Here is a 17,835-nt window from a genome sequence, read left to right as displayed (position 1 = left end):
ACACACACGCACACACACACACACACACACACGCACATACACACACACACGCACATACACGCAGACATTAGTTAAATTGTAATGTAAAAGAAAACAAAATTAAAACTTCATTAAAAAAAAAAAGACCAATGAAGAAGGATATGCTCACCGCCCAAAAAGAAAGAAAAAAAAAAAAAAAAAAAAAAAAAAAGACGAAAGAGGCAAAAAAGATGGGTTGATGCAGCCGTGCATGCAACTGAGGTCGGAAAAAAAAAAAAAAAAAAAAAAAAGTTCCGCCTTCTATGGCTTCTGACTAAGGGAGAGAGAGAGAGAGAGAGAGAGAGAGAGAGAGAGAGAGAGAGAGAGAGAGAGAGAGAGAGAGAGAGAGAGAGAGAGAGAGAGAGAGAGAGAGAAAGAGAGGGACAGAGACAGAGAGACAGGGAGAGAGAGAGAGAGAGAGACAGAGAGATGGAGAGAGAGGGAGAGACAGACAGACAGACAGACAGGCTGACAGACAGACAGACATATACACAGACACACATGTAGACAGATAGAAGGGGAGAGAGAACGTAAGAGAGAAAGAGAGAGAATCATGCAGAGAGAGTGAAAAAGAAAGAGAGAAGAGAGAAAGAGAGACATGCAGAGAGAGCTGGGGAGAGAGAAAGCGGAGGGGGTGGTGAGGGTGGGTCGACAGACAGATAGAGAGGTAGAGAAAGACAGAGGGAGACAGTCAAATATAGTGACAGAGAAAGTGAAAACTTGAACTCAATCTCAAACTCGAAAAATGTATTACGGAAGGATGATAGCGCATTAAGTCCATATTATGGCCCTTTCTTACAGCAAGAGCCTACTACAAGTACACAATGGCACACCATTTCAGAATTAGATCACACGTATTTGTAAAGTAATGTCAGTGAAACGGCTATCTATACATACCCCAGGCAATTCGCACCATCTCCGCCAAACTAAACCAAATGTCGGATTTCGACTGCTGTAAAATCTCTGAGGCTACTTCTGCATATTAATGGAAGGGCGCTGGTTCTGTGCGACGCTTATTTTTCGATATAGGTGTGACTGACGAAGAACAGGACGTCACATTCCAAATAAGCACGACTATGTTGTAAATTTTCCGAGGCTATCTAAATATCCCAGACAATTCACACCGTCTCTGCCAAACTGAGCCGAACGTCGTCTTTACTGAAACTGCTGAAAACTCTAGCGATCTTTACTGATCTCCCAAACAAATGTATGGGGGTAGGGTTGGTGAGGAGGGAGATGTGGGGTGGTGGGGTGGAGAGGGGCAGGTTGTGGACGAGGGGTGGAGGAATTGTGCTGAAAGCGGCTCTGTTGGTTGCTGAGATTGGGGCGGGGATGTAGCTCAGTCGGTAGCGCGCTGGATTTGTATTCAGTTGGCCGCTGTCAGCGTGAGTTCGTCCCCACGTTCGGCGAGAGATTTATTTCTCAGAGTCAACTTTGTGTGCAGACTCTCCTCGGTGTCCGAACACCCCCGTGTGTACACGCAAGCACAAGACCAAGTGCGCACGAAAGAGATCCTGTAATCCATGTCAGAGTTCGGTGGGTTATAGAAACACGAAAATACCCAGCATGCTTCCTCCGAAAGCGGCGTATGGCTGCCTAAATGGCGGGGTAAAAACGGTCATACACGTAAAGGCCGTGGGAGTTTCAGCCCATGAACGAACAAACAAACAAACAAAGGGCTTCATATTGGCCATTAATAGCTGATAATCAAGTTTCACATAAAGAGCTGAGAGCAGCAACCAGGCAAGTAGACTTACAAAAAAAATGCTTATGGGTGCGTCTCAGAAACTGATCCTTTTGTGTGTGTCACAATCAAATTAGCCCACAATTGAAACATACTGAATTTTAAATCATGATATTGGTATTTTTGAGAAGTAAAATGAATAAAGAAATAGTACAAACAAAACTGAGTATTTTGCATGATTATTATGAAGGTTGTTTTGCGAAAGAAATGATTGGATGCGTGAAAAATGGAGGTCTGATCTGTGACATGAACCATCAACTAGTTTTGCACCTCACTACAAGAATCGTTTAGAATGTCCAAGGACTGCTATTCTTGTTATGTGTGTTTGGTTTAAGTGTACTTGACAGTTGAAATGTTATTTTGTCCACAGAATTGTTTTTTTTAAACGAAATTAATCGCTTGAAAGTTTGCCATCACTGTCGTAACATAGGTTTCCACACGCGTGCAACAGCAACAAGTCCTAAATTTGAACTTTAGAATTTGCATATTCATCTTCAACACGATCTTGACATGAAAGGGCATAGAAAATCGCTAAGCTAAATGTTATTTAAGTATTATTTTCTCAAAATTGCATATATCTGCAAACTAAGTTGAAAGTTGCGCAATATGACATGCTTCTTCAAAATTCAGTTACGATGGTGAACGGTTTTGCAAATAATGTTCAGAGTTTTGAAGAAAGATTAGAACTATTTTGCGCGTAGTGACTTAGAGGTGCGGGTAACTACGCATGCGCAGTTACAGAGAGAAATAGTTCAGCTTCCAGCAGCGAAGAAATATTTCGAGAATGTTTCCGAAGTCTGTGATTTTGTTTCGACAGTGATAAACACCCAAGGTTCTTGAGAAAAGGTGAGTTTTTGCTGCTATGATATTCTATGAAGTGAAAAATTAGGCTAAACATTTGTTAATAATAGTTTTTCTTTCGATTTCACCTAGTCAAAACTTGACTAAATGTTTTAACATAGAGTGGGAATCGAGACGAGGGTCGTGGTGTATGCAGTGTGTGTGTGTGTGTGTCTGTCTGTCTGTGCGCGTGTGTGTGTAGAGCGATTCAGACTAAACTACTGGACCGATATTTATGAAATTTGACATGAAAGTTCCTGGGTATGATATCCCCGGATGTTGTTTTCCTTTTTTCGATAAATACCTTTGATGACGTCATATCCGGCTTTTTGTAAAAGTTGAGGCGGCACTGTCACACCCTCATTTTTTAATTAAATTGATTGAAATTTTTGTAAGGCAATCTTCGATGAAGGCCGGACTTCGGTATTGCATTTCAGCTTGGTGGCTTAAAAATTAATTGATGACTTTGGCCATTAAAAATCTGAAAATTGTAATAATTTTTTTTTTATATATAAAACGATCCAAATTTACATTCATCTTATTTGACATCATTTCCTGATTCCAAAAACATATAAATATGTTATATTTGGATTAAAAACAAGCTCTGAAAATTAAAAATATAAAAATTATGATCAAAATTAAATTTCCGAAATCGATTTAAAGGAACGGTAAGTGTCAATGTTTTCTTTAATTGTAAAAGTTGTATGTTCAATGGAATGGTAAGTCTGAACAAAATAATTACTTTATTTTGTTTTTAGCCAGTGAATGTGGATGCATCAAAATCTTGATAGACATCAAACAAATTCATGTTAGTGAAACTAGTACACATATTGCATCAATCTTTGGTTGAAATCGCAGGTACTTGCATGTTTCAGGTGCAAGAGATTCGACCTGATGAACTGGTGGTAAAGTTCCTTCGAAGGAAACCGGAGGGGAACTACTATTGCTTTCCAGGGATCGATGATATTTCCTTAGTCCTTACATCTGATGCAACCATGATTCGTGACCCCACCTTCAATGCCAGGGGGCATTATTTCTTTTGAAATAAATTAATTAACTGCAAGTGGCAACTGTTCTATATGTAACCAATGCCTTTGGTTTATTGTCTTAACAATTGAATGAACCACTTTTGAACATTTGCATTCTTCATGTCAAACCTTATAATACATGTCTGGTTGTTCGTTTCCGAGTTACGTCGGTGATGAACTTTTCATTAATGTTTCTCTTTTTTGGGGCAAAGTTTGCTTGATTTTGTCCAGCTTTTTTTCTTTCTGTTCCTGTTTTAGTGTTTGGCATTTTACCTAAGAAGAATCTGGTTGCAAAATTAGCTTCATTTAGTAAAGTTTGTTGGAAAAAGCATAACCGTTTCTTTGTTACAAAAGTGATGTTTCCATGTTACATCGATGACCAGTTTGCATTCTTTTGGGATAACTTTCTAACATTTTGTCTTAGAGCAACAAATCTTTGTATATATATATGCTATTGTGAAGGTTAAATGTCAATAAGACTGAATGAATGCCATGTATCAACATGTTCTGATCAGGATATCATTAATTAATTTTCATTTTTGTATTGAAATTTTGACAAATGCATGGAACTTTGAAAAAAACATTATTTTGTTGTTTGCATGAAGTCATTTCATATTGAACTCTATAATGGCTTGTGATTCAACAATAATAACTGAATAAAAGTCGTTTTCAGCCTTATAAATGCAGTTTTGTTGTCTTTTATTGTTTCCATGTTACACGGGTGATATTGCACACATGGTCCAAATAATGCTCAATATATGGCAAACTAAAGGCAATGTTATATTTTTTCTTGTTTAAACTGAAAAGGTACACCCTGAGAAGTGTGTAAATAGTATTATCAAAGTTTTCTGGGAAGATTTTACTTTTGGTGATAATGTCACAAACAGAGGACGAGATTCTGAGACGCACCCTTATACGTACGCAATCACGCACGCATGAACGCATGCACGCACGGACACGCACGCACGCACGCACGCACGCACGCACACACACATACACACACACACACACACAGAGGCAAGCACACACACAAACACACACACACACACACACACACACACACACACACACACACACACACACACACACACACTCACAAACAAAAATCGAAATCCGGAGGAAGGAGAAGACCCATGTGATCATTCCCTGGGGAAGATAAGGAGAAGAGGCAGGACAAAACATGCAGAAAGGAATGGAAAAAACCCCGATACTATCTCTTATCTTCCTCGTCTGTGCCACCCGACACAACGTAGTCTCCAGGGAGTATGAGATCTCTGTGCCAGCTCTGTCAGGAGGATGGGGACATGGAAGCAAGGTCACCACCAACAACACTAAATATATATATATAAAAGGTAAGGAAACAAGAGGCGAAGCCTTCAAGGCTCCCGTAAGAAATCAACAAACAGTAACATAACACAAACTCACTCACTCCGTAACACACACACACAAACACACACACACACACACACACACACACACTCTCACACACGCACACACACACACGCACACACACACACACACACAGTTAAAACTAACGCATCATATCAACTCCATGTATAATTTTCAAAAGAAGGCAAACAGATAAAATGACTAGGGTAATAGGTTAGGTACCTGCCATGTGGGCACTTTTTCCACTGCTGTCCTCAGTCCTATACTTTTCATCAAGACTTGTCACCATGCCGAGTAGATCTAAATTCGGAAGTCTTCATGTGGCTGAGGCATATATCTGACATAGCGTCGATCTTGTTGTAGGTTAACCTCCTTTCTGAAACAAATGGCAAAATGCGATTAGTTATGATGACTACAACCTACACAAATATAAACAGTGTTTTGAAACAGAATAGTCAGGTTATACAAGCCACTTTACCTATGCAGCATGGTAACCCTACAATATGCGAAACATGTCGACTGCAGCAGCCTGGTTCTTAAAATAATTCTGACGGTCAACACAGCCAGAAATGCCAACAAAGACAAGAAAGCTGTGGCAAGGTAAGCTTACCAAACGTTACATAGCGAATCATATGATAGTGCGTAAACAGCAAACAGTAGATCTACAATCAAAGAGAGGATCGAGTCTGGAATGAAACGCGATACAGATCTAGCATTTAAAAACTGTCTTTCACGTTCAAGGAAGTTGTTGCAAAGTAGCCTACTTAAGACTTACTAAATTCAAACACTGTACAAAAGGAAGACGTGGAACTTGCGAAGAAAATGCGAAAAAGTGTTTGTGGGTTATCGTCCCTAGTCACATGCTGACGGCGAAAACAAAATGGCGGATCGCGTAGGTACCGATCGCGTGCGAGGTGGTGGTAAATTGTGCTCGGCTTTTTGTTGCAAGAACGCCCGTTACAAACAGAGCTGCTTCGGGAAAACTTTCCACAAGTTCCCTAAAGAAGAAAAAAGGTGGGTTGTGCAGTGATTATTTCATCAGGTTTACCTTCTTCAGAATGAGAATGCAATGGCTCGAGTCAACTCACTCAGATAAGCTAACTCAAAACTGTCTCTGGGCATTTTTGTCTGCTATGATACTACAGTATTTATAGAACTAATATGCAAATGAAATATTACAAACATAGCATGGATCGGTTCATCCTGAGATTTCTGTACTAGCTGTACTATGTACGCGTGTGTCTGCGTGTGTACCTGTGTGTGCATGTGTACACTGTACTTACGACTGTGAGTGTGAGTCAGCAGTCAGTACAAAACAACAGTTTACACTTGATGACAAACTACCCGTGGGCATATTTGCCGAATCCTTTATCAAACCTTGCTTACGGGAAAACTACAGTACAAAGGTACATCACTCATCCGTTTTGCGTTCAGGCAGAGCGTTAGATTTAGACTGAAGATCTGATTTAGCTTTTTTTGTCTTTCCTTTTTGCTTAGTTTAACAATAACATTGTTGTTTTTATTGTCAAACTAGGTGCAGAATATGGATGCAATTCACAAGGCGAGAGGACTTTGAAAAGCTGCAGCCAGCTGATGTTCAAGGTCTCAAGCTTTGTACTGATCACTTTGAGGCCAACCAGTAAAACAATCCTGCAGAGAGGATCACTTGTGTGGAATGCTGTCCCGACATTGTTTGCAGTGCCCAATCCACCACCGAAGGTTATTTATTTATTGGTTTTAGGTTTTTGCAAACCAATGAAGCACACTATTAAATGCAGGTTGAGTAATGACAAGTTTGAGGCTGATGTAAGAATTGAAAAAACCCAGCATTGTTCCCATCAAATAATGCCTGTTTGCATTTAGCGCAAAAAAATGATAAGGCCAACAAAAAAAAGTTACTTATTTTGGATCGACGTCTTGATTATGATGATATGATGAACTTATTTTGCCAAAAATGGCAAAAAAGTATAGGGTCGGCGTCAACAACAAAAAAGTTGTATGTTTCTGGTCACCTGACCCTACCTATGTTTTCCCGACGACCCTAGACTTTTATTTTGCATTTTCAAAAATAAAAGGGGTATTCGAAAATCAATTGTTTTCCTGTTTTTCAACAAAATAAGTTAAAAAGATGGTTTAAAAAAAAAAGTTTAGAAAAAAAATCTCCACCTTTAGTCATGTTAGGCCACAAAAAAAGTCTGTTTAAGGTAACATAGGCCCCCCAAAAATAGCGTCGGTAGGTCGGCTTTTTATTTTTGTATTTTAGCCATCTGAATATTTTAATTTCATTTTTTAATGCCCCCAAAAAGTCTAGGGCCGGTGGGAAAAAAATAGGGTCGGTCCGGATACTGTAAACAGATTATTTTTTGTTTTGCCTTACGAGAAACATACACTTTTTTGTGTGGCCTAAGACCAATGCCATGAAATTGGGAGAATTGTTTCATTGTGATTGGGTGTTGGTTGTGAGTTTGTCAGTTAAAGAGCTGTGCATTTGCAGGTTGCTAGTGGGAGGAAGCCACCATCGCAAAGGGTAGCTACAAATGAAGCCAGCACCGACCTGTCGCCTGATGCACAAATTGTTCAACCAGGTAAGAGATTTTTAACCATGAAGAACACCCTGACATCAAAAAATGTTTAAACCCATCCATTACATAGTTGATAATTGCTGTATAGGGTGACGGGTGCTGTGGCGGGGTGGTAAGACGTCGGTCTATTAACTCGGAAGGTCGAGGGTTCGAATCCCGGTCGCGGCCGCCTGGTGGGTTAAGTGTGGAGATGTTTCCGATCTCCCAGGTCAACTTATGTGCAGACCTGCTAGTGACTTATCCCCCTTCATGTGTACACGCAAGCACAAGACCAAGTACGTACGAAAAAGATCCTGTAATCCATGTCAGAGTTCGGTGGGTTTTAGAAACACAAAAATACCCCGCACGCTTCCTCCGAAAGCGGCGTATGGCTGCCTAAATGGCGGGGTAAAAACGATCATACACGTAAAATTTCACTTGTGCAAAAAAATGAGTGCACGTGGGAGTTTCAGCCCACGAGCGCAGAAGAAGAAGAAGAAGAAGCTGTATAGGGCGGATGCATGGATGGATGAAATTGTACCTGTAGTTCCAACACGTAAAGATGGGAAACATATCCTGTTAGAGGCATGGTGTAACAAGAAACAATTAAGTGGCTCTATTCCCATCTCCCCCCCCCCCCTTTCCCCGTCGCGATATAAGCTTCGTGGTTGAAAACGACGTTAAACACCAAATAAAGAAAGAAAGAAAGAGGCATGGTGTGTGAGGAGTTTACCTGGTACTGTTGTCCTAATCAATCAATCAATCAATCAATCAATATGAAGCTTATATAGCGCGTATTCCGTGGGTACAGTTCTAATGGCCTCACCCATTCAGTACCAAACAAGGTCAATTCCATCATTGTTCCACATCGTATCCATAGTTGCTAATACACTTCATTTCTGGCCTGCCTTCCTACGCTATTGTTTATTTTCATTTTGTGATTTAATTACACGTGTTTTAATTTCTTCCAGGTTGTAACTTGTTATGGTTATGTTATTTTATGTGTGTTTTCTTTTTTAGATGACATTCAGGCGATCCTGGAGGACATAGGATGTAAAGCATCAAAGTCGTCATCTTCCCCATCCCCTCGTGAAGCGGAACTTCGGCAGAAGGTCAACAAACTGAGGAGCAAGGTTTTCCGATTAGAAAAGAAAACGATGGAACCCCGTGTAAAACGAGCGAGTAAATTAGCCAAGCCTCCCAAGAAAGACTTTGTAGTAGAACAGTTGTCTCATATATTATCAGGCGAGGCGAGCTATTTTGCCATTTATGCCTGTTACATATTTACCGGTTATCTGCTGCTGTGTCCAATCCTGGCAGAGACGGGAACGCATGTTACCAAGGAGCCGAAGGAGAGTCAATGAGATGAGAGAATGTGATTAACAATTGCCAACTCTCTCCGTACAAAGAGGGTCCAAAATTGTATCAAAATATAGATGGTAGGGAATTCAAAATAAAAAAAGACAATAGACAAAACATGTACTTCGGCTCATAGAGCCTTCTTTAATTTTTGACTCAGTAATTCCATGCTCCGAGAGTCCTTTTTTTAATTTTGAATTGCCTACCATCTATTTTTTTTATACATTTTCAAAAAGATTTAACAGTCGCCTTCCGTTATTCTTGAACTTGGCTATCCCAGCCTTACCTCAACATTCGATATTCCTGTGATATTTTTGACGTAAAATCAATTTTTACTGTAAAACTCTTCGGCAAGAGGATTGGTCCAAGCAAACAAATAATAAACTTGTTAAGATTTTTCCTGATATTTCCGATCAATTGCCTATGGTTTTATTTAGCTAAAAGATTCAAACGTCACACCTATGACTCATGGCTATTTTTAAGGGGGGAGTAGCATCCCTGGTGTGTTGTTTCTGATGTACCTTTTAGTCTGTTTACAGTAACATAGGCACACAAAAAGAGGGTCGGTAGGTCGGCTTTTCTTAATTTTTTTTTTTATAACCATATTTTTAAATTATTTTGCAAAAAAACAGGAACAAAATTGATTTTTTGTTTTTTTTTCTTTTTCTCAAAATGCCCCCCAAAAAGTCTAGGGTTGGTCTAGAAAAATAGGGTTGGTCGGGATACCGTAAACAGGCTATTTTGCTTTGTTTTGCCTAAGCAATGACTAACAAACTTTCTTTAGGGTCTGACATTGTATATACTATACAATTTTTGGGGTATTAACTAAATACATGTATACAGTTTTCGATTCCTTTTATACTTTTTCACAAATTAGCCCCCCCCCCCCCCCTTTTTTTTTGTAGTCTGCCCTGGGGGCGGGAGGTCTCCTAATTTCGGTTTCTAGGGTCACCTTATGCTTCCCCATGAGCTGAGAACTTAATTTAAAATGAGCCTCGATTTTTTTATTTGTATTTTGTAATTGTGCCTTTGTCCAGTCACATGATTTCACTTTGTACTTAAAAACTTGGCGCTGTCATCATTTATTGCTATTTATTTTTCAGTTGTTCAGTATTTATTGCTATTGGGCATCAGTTATTCAGTTGCCCTCTTTCGAATGAGCCATGCATGCATTATGGATGTGTTTAGCGAATTGGGATACCTAAAGCAATGTAAAAGAAGAAACAATGTGAAGCAAACATATAGCACCAAATAAAATAACCGAATCAGAATGGAAACTTCTTCAGTGTATGTGTGTGTGTGTGTGTGTGTGTGTGTGTGTGTGTGTGTTTGCTGTTTTAAATACCGAAAATGTGAAAATAAAGCAAGTCACAGCATGAGAAAGATCGACTGTACTAGTCATGACAAAGCAGGAGACAGCCTGGTCAGCATGTAGAAAAGGGCAATAACTCGTATTTAGCCATTCTCATTTCTAAGCATGCCCAATGAGGAAGTTATCCTTCTTCCCATTGTAGTTTCTTTGATTGTACAGACAAAATCATGACAGTGCATGTTTTGAATCTGAGGAAAAAATCGTGATCATTTTGACTTTGAGAACAGATTCATTCCGTTTCCTTATATCTGCATGTTCAAGTAAATGGTGGACAGTTTTCTTCGGGCAGAGTAAACTTAACTTGAGACTCTACTGCAAGTCTTGAAATTCACATAAATCGAACCACGAGCAAAGACATCCAAACATTACAGGCACTTTAGATCAACTCATTTCACTAGAGGTGACTGCCTAGCACTGTGTTTGACATCCGTGTCTGCTGAAATAAAAAGAAATTAAAACAAAACGGATTAGGTGACACGTTATCAGAGTGGGAGACACTAGATCTGTCTCTGTTCTTACCGGGATACGGCTGCCAGATCGACACTGACTGCCGCGCTTTCGACAGCTCTTCCTCGCGTGGACATTGGAAACACGCTGTGCAGATCAAATTGTAGGAAATCTCCCTTTGGTATCTTCTTTATTTACTTTTCTGGAGCTTAGAAACCGAACAACATGAAATCGTCTTCCCCGGCGAATCGGCGAGGTGAGAACTGGACCACAATCCTTCGCGCGACCCCTGACCTGATCTTGACACCTGACCTGCCGTCTACATGCCAAACACGACACAAATCAGTCAACTGCTTGTACCCCTTCAAAACCCCCCACCACCCGTTTTCTTTGGATACACGCTTTAACTACACACATGCCGACACAATGTTGATCATTGCTTCAATAATTTGAAGATGGTGCTTGAAAATTAACCACGTGAAATGAGTATTTCGGTGTTTAGCCAAAAATGTTAAAGTTTCTACCACAGACATACACACATACATACGCACGCACGCACGCACGCACAGACAGACAAAGTTTACCATCGCATAGGCTACACTTACGTGAGCCAAAAAGGATCAGGGCGAAGGGAAGGGAATACGAAAAAAAATTTTCTTCAAGACAACACCATGTTGTTGTTTTTCCTTTATGATAATGTAAACTGAATGAACATGTAAAACAGAATTAAACAAGAAATTCCTACGAGGTAGGAAAAACACCCCCGTCAAAGGGAAATAACCTTCTCAGTTGGTGGCAGTGACTGAGTGAGAATGGTTTTTTCCCTTTGACCATGAAGATGTCCCTCTATAAGTCCTTGTATAATTTTAATCCACCAATAACTCCCTAACCGTGTGTTTGACTGGTCCCAATTTTTGTAAGGACCGTCTCAGGAATGTATAGAACCTGTTCACCAAGTTTGGTGACGATCGGTCCGTTCATTCTTGAGATCTATATGCGAACACAAACAAACAAACAAACAAACACATCGAGTGAAACCTATACACACCCCTATACCGGGGGTGTAACAACCCTTGTCTGGCTTCCGAGTCTATCTTAAAACAATTAGTCAAAACTCAATAATATTGAACGAGGGCTGAGACCTCTGTGACAGTTGTGACGGAAGGATGAGTAGGGACGGCAGCAATCAAAGAGGAAGAGAAAAATATATGAAATCTATCTTCCGCCTTGCCAGTTACAACGTTGAACCCCCCCCCCCCCCCCCTATCCCACAGCCTACCCCATTACCCCATCCCCTAAAAAGAAAAGAAAGGAGAGATTGGCTTTGTTTAGAATGAGGGGGAGGAGAGGGGCTGGTGCCAAGACGAGGGGAAGTACTCCATTATCTTCTTTGTCTCTGGACACCTTGCTCCCCTCTCCCCTTCCGCAAAATGAAAATGAAATAAAATGTGTTAAAGGATGGAGACCAGTGTGATAGGATTTGATCGATGGAAAGGGCGGAAAAATGGAAGGGAAGAGACAATTCATAAATATATTATCTGCCTTTTCAAGTTGTGTGTTCACTCCCACCCCCCCCTCGCACCTCCCCCGTCTCGCCAAAAACATGCGGGGGGGGGGGGGGGGTTATCAATCAATCAATCAATGAGGCTTATATCGCGCATATTCCGTGGGTACAGTTCTAGGCGCTCTGCAGTGATGCCGTGTGAGATGAAATTTTATACGGCCAGTAGATTGCAGCCATGTCGGCGCATATTTACCTTTCACGGCCTTATTCCAAGTCACACGGGTATGGTAGACAATTATTAACTGTGCCTAAGCAATTTTGCCAGGAAAGACCCTTTTGTCAATCGTGGGATCTTTAACGTGCACACCCAATGTAGTATACACGGGGGGTGGTTCGGACACCGAAGAGAGTCTGCACACAAAGTTGACTCTGTGAAATAAATTTCCGCCGAACCTGGGATCGAACTCGCGCTGACAGCGGCCAACTGAATACAAATCCAGCGCGCTACCAACTGAGCTATATCCCCGCCCCGTTTTGGACGACTGTTGACAAATGGGAAATGAAGAGTACGATGAAAACCAAAACTACAACAACAGCAACTACAACGAAAACAAAATACAATCTAATGTATCAATTTAACGTTTGATTTCCCTTCTTGAGCTCTGTGACGTCAGAGTCCGACACAAATTTAAAAATAGGGTATGTTTGTGTCCGTCCAATCGTAAAGACTGAAACACACCTAGCATCAATTAAAAAGTAATATCAAATCATTACATTTAGTCAAGTTTTGACTAAATGTTTTAACGTAGAGGGGGGAATCGAGACGAGGGTCGTGGTGTATGTGTGTGTGTGTGTGTGTGTGTGTGTGTGTGTGTGTGTGTGTGTGTGTGTGTGTGTGTGTGTGTGTGTGTGTGTGTGTGTGTGTGTGTGTGTGTGTCTGTCTGTCTGTCTGTGTGTGTGTGTGTGTGTAGAGCGATTCAGACTAAACTACTGGTCCGATCTTCATGACATTTTACATGATAGTTTGTTGGTATGGTATCCCCAGATGTTTTTTTCATTGCTTCGATAAATGTCTTTGATGACGTCATATCCGGCGTTTTGTGAAAGTTGAGGCAGCATTGTCATGCCCTCATTTTTTCACCAAATTGGTTGAAATTTTTGTCCAGTAATGTTCGACAAAGCCCGGATTTCGGTATTGCATTTCAGCTTGGTGGCTTAAAAATTAGTTGATGACTTTGGTCATTAAAAATCTGAAAATTAAAAAAAAAAAAAAAAATTTATAAAACGATCCAAAATTACATTCATCTCATTCTCCATCATTTGCTGATTCCAAAAACATATCAATATGTTATATTTGGTATAAAAACAAGCTCTGAAAATTAAATAAATAAAAATTAATATAAAAATTAAATGTTCAATATCAATTTAAAAACACGTTCATCTTATTCCTTGTCGGTTCCTGATTCCAAAAAAAATATAGACATGATATGTTTGGATTAAAAACACGCTCAGAAAGTTAAAACGAAGAGAGGTACAGAAAAGCGCGCTATCCTCTCAGCGCAACTACTACCCCGCTCTTCTTGTCAATTTCACTGCCTTTGCCGTGAGCGGTGGACTGACGATGCTACGAGTATACGGTCTTGCTGCGTTGCATTGCGCTCAGTTTCATTCTGTGAGTTCGACAGCTACTTGACTAAATGTTGTATTTTCGCCTTACGCGACTTGTTTTGGTTAATGTGTTGGCCTGGAACTAAAACATTAAGAATGTGTGCGTGTGTGTGTGTGTGTGTGTGTGTGTGTGTGTGTGTGTGTGTGTGTGTGTGTGTGTGTGTGTGTGTGTGCGTGCGTGTGTGCGTTCGTGCGTGTGTGTGCGTGCATGTGTGTGCGCACGCGCACTCGTGTGTGTGTGTGTGTGTATGTGTGTGTGGGTGTGTGTGTGTGTGCGTGTGTGTGCGTGCATGTGCGTGCGTGCGTGTGTACACACACACACACACACACACACACACACTCTCTCTCTCTCTCTCTCTCTCTCTCTCTCTCTCTCTTTCTCTCTCTCCCTCTCTGTCTCTTTAACACTGCATCTATGGTGCAAAGACCTGTATGTGTCCGTTAAAGTTGCAGAATGCTTTTGTAAATGTGTTTCATCGGGTCAGTATTGCTGTTTTAGTAAAAGATGTCATCGTTCTGTAAACCTCAGGTGAGGCAGAGTGGGGCTTTAAGTGACCTGTATGTGTCATTTAAAGTTGTAGAATGCTGTTGTCAATGTGATTCATCGGGTCAGTATTGCTGTTTTCGTGAACAAATTCAATCGTTATGTAAACCTCCTGTGAGGCGGAGTGGGGCTTTAAATTGTATGTCTGTCTGCTTGTCTGTGAGGTTTGTTTGTTGTTTTCGTGTTTGTTTGTTGTTGGTTTTTATTTTTTATTTATTATTTGGCTGTTTTGTTTGCTTGTTGGTCAGTCTGTTTCTCTAAAAGCCTGCGTGTATGTTCGCAAGACTGTATGTCAGTTTGTCTGCCTGCTGTTTCGGAAGTTTGTTTGCTTGTTTATTTTCAGCTTCCGATCATTTTCAAATTTGTTAGAGCTATCAGTCTTTAGTATTCCAAATCCAATAAAAACAAATCAATGCAAACGCGCGCACGCACGCACGCACGCACTCACGAACGCACGCACGCACACACACACACACACACACACGCACGCACGAGCGTACATACGTAGTCATACCAATTTCATATCCATTCTTGCTTTTTCAAAGTGGGAACTTTTTATTTGCCAACAATTGAACAACACAAACACTAGAAACACAGCCAACCTGCTCTATCTGCTACATGTGTAAAGCTTTCAACAACCCGACACCGTACGCGTTACTGGTTGCACGTTAATTAAAGAGATAACAGCGACAAACACAAAGTGCAGTTGTAAAAATGGCGAGGGCTGTAGCTTGATACTCTGTAATATTGCACCTGGTAGGACCGATCAGAAATAAACATTCGGATAAAGGAGAACTATCTCAAAGTATCATCAATGTGAGAGGTTTGTTAAATTCCCAGGTATGACGTCCTCCGCACTCAATGATTTTGAACACAAAAATATATTGTATTTAGTTTTAGGATTGAAAATGGGGAGATGTGGGTAATCATCTGGTTCGACACGGGCCCCAAAAAAGAGAAACGAGTTGGAGAAAAGTAGACACACATTTATTGTTAACGAATAAAACAATGACAATGACGTCGTTTCATTATATGTATTGACTTATTTCGCCTTGAATGAAAGTAATACACGTAGGTTGCTCCCAGTGTTGCTCTACATGGGCCTGAACTTCATCTCAGTGAACTTCATGGAAACGTCATTTCTGCCCCCAAAGGTTTTCCAGTTCAACCCGTCACCTTTGGGAGCACTGTAGTCACCGTTCAGGTTGGACTGGAGGCAGGACTTGTACCACCAGGCGCCGTGGAAATGCTGTGCACAGCTCCTCCCGCTGACCGTGTCGTGGTCCCTGTCCTTGGTGGAGAACTGCTGACCACGGTGAAAGGACAGGCTGTCACCTGGGGATGGACAGTTATAGGCTGGTCAGTGTGTGTGTGTGTGTGTGTGTGTGTGTGTGTGTGTGTGTGTGTGTGTGTGTGTGTGTGTGTGTATGTGTGTGTTTGTGTGTGTGTGTGTGTGTGTGTGTGTGTGTGTGTGTGTTTGTATATGCGTGAGTGTGGGCAAATGTGCGTGTGTGTGTGTATGCGTATGAACATATGTGCGTGTGTGTGTGTGTGTGTATGTGCGTGTGTGTGTGACTGAGAGAGTGTGTGCGTGCGTGTGTGTGTGTGTGAGAGAGTGTGTGTGTGTGTATGTGCGTGAGTGTGTGCGAATGTGCGTGTGTATGTATGCGTATGTGCGTGTGTGTGTGCGTGTGTGTGTTTGTGTGTGTGTGTGTGAGAGAAAGGGAGAACGAGAGAGAGAGAGTGTGTGTTTGAGAAAGAGAGAGAGAGAGAGAGAGAGAGAGAGAGAGAGAGAGAGAGAGAGAGAGAGAGAGAGAGAGAGAGAGAGAGAGAGAGAGAGAGAGAGAGAGAGAGAAACGGTTGTGCGACAAAAGGTCGAGTTTTACAATGTCGAGGCACAAAAGGTCGAGGACATTTGGTCAAGAGTCAAAAGGTCGAGGGCGACAAAAGGTCGAAGGTAACAAAAAGGTCAACAGCAAAACGTCAAAGGGACAAAAGGTAGAGGATTGAAAAAGGTCGAGGATTGAAAAAGGTCGAGGATTATAAAAATGTCAAGGATTAAAAAGAGGTCGAGGATTAAAAAACTGTCGGCATAATTTTCTGTTCACGTGTGTGTTAAATTCATCTTTTTGTATTACTTGGAGAAAACGCTGCTTTGTGTGCATTTATAAGTGTTGTGTTATTTGTTTAGTTATTCAAAACAGTGTTTGTACAAAGAGTGCCTTGAGTGACGGGTGTTTGTGTTGATGGACCAACGGCTTTGTCGGTAAATGAACCGTAGTGTGGTCAACGGTGAATACAGCTCGACACTCAACAGATCGTTGTTGGTGAAACATGTCACTGATACGCTTAAAGCTTGAGTTTTTGTTTCTTCTTTTTTCTTTCCCAAATTTTGAAAGCATTTGCAAACGAAGAGAGAGTTACATTCGGACAGGGACACAGACACAGAATTGAGCTCGTCAAATCACAGAAAGGAAACGACAAGACAGTACGCAAAGGTTACTGCTGTCGTTTTGTCTTACATCCAACATTGTGAAAACATAAACTAAGAATGTGTCTGTGCGTGTGCGCGCGTTCGAGCGTGAGTGTGTGTGTGTGTGTGTGTGTGTGTGTGTGTGTGTATGTGTGTGTGTGTGTGTGTGTGTGTGTGTGTGTGTGTGTGTGTGTGTGTGTGTGATCATATTTACAACTCAACACTGTGATACGCACAATAGGCACTCAAAACAGAATTTTCATCACAAATGGACACAGAAAAATGCAATCGAAATTTTTAATCCTCGACCTTTTTTTTTAATCCTCGACCTTTTTTAATCCTCGACCTTATGTCCCGTAGACGTTTTGCTGTTAACCTTTGTCACCCTCGACCTTTTGTCGCACTCGACCTTTTGACTCTTGACCAAATGTCCTCGACCTTTTGTGCCTCGACATTTTGACCCTCGACCTTTTGGTTCTCACCCGAGAGAAATCTCTTGTTTTCTACTGCTCTTGCGCTCCCACACTCTCTGTGTCTCTGTTTCTAGTCAGTCACAGACGTTCCGAGAAACACGAACTTCATGTTCAAGTCAAAACAATGGACCCCTTACACTCACACATTTTGACCCGTGTACAAGACGTTGTATCGATACACTAAGCGCAAATAAAAGATCCTAATTGTTAGACAAAGAACATATCAACCAGAATTGCAGACATCTGACAAAGGCGGACAAGCAGAGTGACAATGAAAAATAAAGAGGAGAAATTACGCCAGAGGACTTCTGGGAAATCGTTCAGAGGTACTCGACAATAATGCAACCCTTTGACAAATTTGATCTTTATTACATCACCTAAGAAACTATTTTAAATGAATAAAATACAAAAATAA

At 41.0% G+C, this 17,835-nt stretch overlaps 2 protein-coding genes across 2 annotated transcripts in view; one reads left to right on the top strand and one right to left on the bottom strand.

Moving 5' to 3' along the window:
• The first annotated feature begins 6,510 nt into the window (after positions 1–6,510).
• LOC138945384 (uncharacterized) lies at positions 6,511–9,566 on the top strand. The gene is made up of 3 exons (XM_070316813.1): positions 6,511–6,738; positions 7,514–7,604; positions 8,601–9,566. Exons 1-3 carry the CDS (start codon positions 6,613–6,615, stop codon positions 8,942–8,944), a joined length of 561 nt encoding a protein of 186 aa, XP_070172914.1. The 5' UTR covers positions 6,511–6,612; the 3' UTR covers positions 8,945–9,566.
• A 5,436-nt stretch (positions 9,567–15,002) lies between these two features.
• LOC138945394 (uncharacterized) overlaps positions 15,003–17,835 on the bottom strand; it is a 32,259-nt gene continuing 29,426 nt past the window's right edge. Inside the window, exon 9 of the mRNA XM_070316830.1 lies at positions 15,003–15,809. Within this exon, the coding sequence (XP_070172931.1) occupies positions 15,568–15,809 (242 nt within the window). The 3' untranslated portion in view covers positions 15,003–15,567. The remainder of the gene's footprint in view (positions 15,810–17,835) is intronic.

Source organism: Littorina saxatilis, linkage group LG13 (genome assembly GCF_037325665.1).
Source record: "Littorina saxatilis isolate snail1 linkage group LG13, US_GU_Lsax_2.0, whole genome shotgun sequence".
Taxonomy (NCBI): Eukaryota; Metazoa; Mollusca; class Gastropoda; order Littorinimorpha; family Littorinidae; genus Littorina; species Littorina saxatilis.
The sequence above is the reverse complement of the archived record's forward strand: the minus strand, read 5'-3'. Positions and strand labels throughout refer to the sequence as shown.